Source organism: Perna viridis, chromosome 1 (assembly GCF_037379345.1).
Source record: "Perna viridis isolate PV_CMFRI_1.1 ecotype Kerala chromosome 1, ASM3737934v1, whole genome shotgun sequence".
Classification (NCBI taxonomy): Eukaryota; Metazoa; Mollusca; class Bivalvia; order Mytilida; family Mytilidae; genus Perna; species Perna viridis.
This window is the reverse complement of record NC_142445.1, coordinates 38,185,911-38,189,099: the sequence shown is the minus strand read 5'-3', so window position 1 is coordinate 38,189,099 and position 3,189 is coordinate 38,185,911. Positions and strand designations below refer to the sequence as shown.

General features: G+C 39.0%; 1 protein-coding gene across 1 annotated transcript; it reads left to right on the top strand.

Annotated features, from left to right (window-relative positions):
* Window positions 1-986: 986 nt before the first annotated feature.
* LOC148628644 (tubulin alpha-1A chain-like) lies at window positions 987-2,874 on the top strand. The gene is made up of 2 exons (XM_088591615.1): window positions 987-1,204; window positions 1,743-2,874. The coding sequence occupies exons 1-2, from the start codon at window positions 1,084-1,086 to the stop codon at window positions 2,870-2,872; spliced, it is 1,251 nt and encodes a 416-aa protein (XP_088447741.1). The 5' UTR covers window positions 987-1,083; the 3' UTR covers window positions 2,873-2,874.
* The last annotated feature ends 315 nt before the right edge of the window (window positions 2,875-3,189 follow it).

Sequence of the window (3,189 nt, the reverse complement as noted above, 5' to 3'; positions counted from 1 at the left end):
ACTTAAATTTAATTCCAGCATAATTAAGTATTATGGTTCATGATTTTGGCAATGGTAAATATTTTTATGGGAATTAAATTTAAATTTGATTTTTGCTTTCTAAACAACTAATCATGTTTGTTACAGTTTGACTAAACATGAAACCATTTTAACTTTTTGACAAGTTTGAACACAATGAGGAAACCATAATAAATTAATCATAATCCATCGAAACTGTAATAATTCCGTGATTAGCAAAGCAAATATAAAAATCGTAATCTGTCAGACTTTAATAAACCGTAATTAATCCCCTAGAGAAATTAGGCATAAATCAATAACGGGCGCGGACATGATTGTTTTTCCGTAACCCAGGGAAATACTCAAGGTGTATAAAAGATTACAGGTTTCTAACGACTTTTATTAACAGGTTGAAGACTCACAACGACACATTAAACGTCAGCGTGAGATTTCCAGAAGTTTTCCTTTTTTCAACGTTTGATAGCTAAATTAAAAACAAACCATGGTAAGTGATTCTTCATTTTTTTTCTTTTTTCTATTATTATAATTTTTTTTTTGGAGGGTTACTATTAAAATTATGAAGTTGTTTTTGGAACTGCTTTGAAAGATTCAGACTTACTTCAATTCCTACGCATTTATCAGAGTTTTTTTTTTACATAGTCCCTTTTTGTTGTTGTTGGTTTCCATAAAATTAATCACTATGTCTGAGTCATAATTTAATAATTTCAGTTTTAAACAAGTTATCGCTTACGAGCTCTTACATTTAAAAGAATTTGTTACCATTTTATTCCAGTTAAAGAAAGTCCTTGTAGTGGAATAAATTTCAAGTGCATTTCTGTAAATTTTGACTCTGCACAGAAGACCATTTTTTGCATTTGGAACTATCCTTTATGTAGGCCCGAAAACATTAGTAACACTATACAACCATCTACGGAAAACGAGCACGTGTATATTGTTCCTAACTTTAATTCTTATTGCTTGCAGAGGGAATGTATCTCCATCCACGTCGGACAGGCCGGAGTTCAAGTCGGAAATGCCTGCTGGGAGTTGTACTGTTTGGAACACGGTATCCAGCCTGATGGTCAGATGCCATCAGACAAAACCATTGGAGGTGGTGACGACTCTTTCAACACCTTCTTTAGCGAGACTGGTGCTGGCAAACACGTACCCAGAGCTGTCTTTGTCGACTTGGAACCAACTGTCGTCGGTAAGTGTGAATTTTAAAATGAGTTTATCATGGATTACACGATTAAAGAGACTAGCAAATGTATATTTTTCTCAACCTTTTTATTAGAATTCAGTCTTTCCCCGTTTTAGAGAAAAAGACGAGTGTCGCTCCGTTTGCTCATTTCTATAAAGAGATTTAGTTGTGAGAATATGGTGTAAGTAGCAATTTATTTAAAGGAATGGTGCATTCTAGAAAGAAGTAAGTCTCCAAAAAGAACTCAATTTAAAAAAAAAAGAAGTAAAATCATTTCCAAACATTTGTCCCAAAAACTGAAATATTTATTCCAACAAAACTTTAAATACTAACCACAGGGGCTTGCTCCCACTATCAAATATGCAGCCGGACTAGGTTGTGGTTATATACTAGTCGGGCTGCATATTTGGTATTGGCAGCAGGCCCCTGTGTACTAACTCATGCTGCCTTTCAAACGTACCTTTAATTGTGGAATGCTATATTTTTTTGGTATATTGAATAAGCGTATACATGTAATTTATAAATCCTTATTTCTATTCCTTAGATGAGGTCAGAACTGGTACCTACAGACAACTTTTCCACCCAGAGCAACTGATCACAGGAAAGGAAGATGCCGCTAACAACTATGCCAGAGGTCACTACACCATTGGAAAGGAAATCGTCGACTTGGTCCTTGACAGAATCCGTAAGTTGGCTGATCAATGTACCGGTCTTCAGGGATTCCTCATCTTCCACTCCTTCGGTGGTGGTACCGGATCTGGATTCACATCCCTCCTCATGGAACGTCTCAGCGTCGACTACGGAAAGAAATCCAAACTGGAATTTGCCATCTACCCAGCTCCCCAGGTTTCAACTGCCGTCGTCGAACCATACAACTCCATCTTGACCACCCACACCACCCTTGAACACTCCGACTGCGCTTTCATGGTTGACAACGAGGCTATTTACGACATCTGCAGACGTAACTTGGACATTGAAAGACCAACCTACACAAACTTGAACAGATTGATTGGTCAAATCGTAAGCTCAATCACTGCTTCTCTTAGATTCGATGGTGCATTGAATGTCGACTTGACTGAGTTCCAGACCAACTTGGTACCCTACCCACGTATCCATTTCCCTCTGGCTACATACGCCCCAGTCATCTCTGCCGAGAAGGCTTACCATGAACAACTCTCTGTTGCTGAAATCACTAATGCCGTCTTTGAGCCAGCCAATCAGATGGTAAAATGTGACCCACGTCATGGAAAATACATGGCCTGCTGTATGTTGTACAGAGGTGATGTCGTCCCCAAGGATGTCAATGCAGCCATTGCCACCATCAAGACCAAGAGAACCATCCAGTTCGTCGACTGGTGTCCAACTGGATTCAAGGTCGGAATCAACTACCAGCCACCAACTGTTGTACCAGGTGGTGACTTGGCCAAAGTACAGCGTGCCCTCTGCATGTTGAGCAACACAACTGCCATAGCCGAGGCCTGGGCTCGTCTTGACCACAAATTCGACTTGATGTACGCCAAGAGAGCTTTCGTCCACTGGTACGTCGGAGAAGGTATGGAAGAAGGAGAATTCTCAGAAGCCAGAGAAGATTTGGCTGCTCTTGAGAAAGATTACGAAGAAGTCGGTGTTGACTCCGTTGAGGGTGAGGGAGAGGAAGAAGGAGAAGAATATTAGACTGATTGTTGACATCTATATAGTTGTTAAATTATGAAATAAAACTGAAAACAACGGCGGCAGTTTTACTTAGTTATAGGCAGTTTTATTTATGATTCCATGTAACCGCTGGAATAGGTGTAGAAGGTGCTCATTAACCCAGTTTATATTGTTTCATTATAAATGTTTCGTGGGTATTTGCCCTCATATACTTTATTGATGTTCAAATCTATCATTTTTGAAATAACAAACGTAGCTTTCCATTTAGCCTCCAAATCTTTGAACTTATTAGTATCTAGAATTGCGACTTTTCACAATGACGTAGACCGTAACAGATG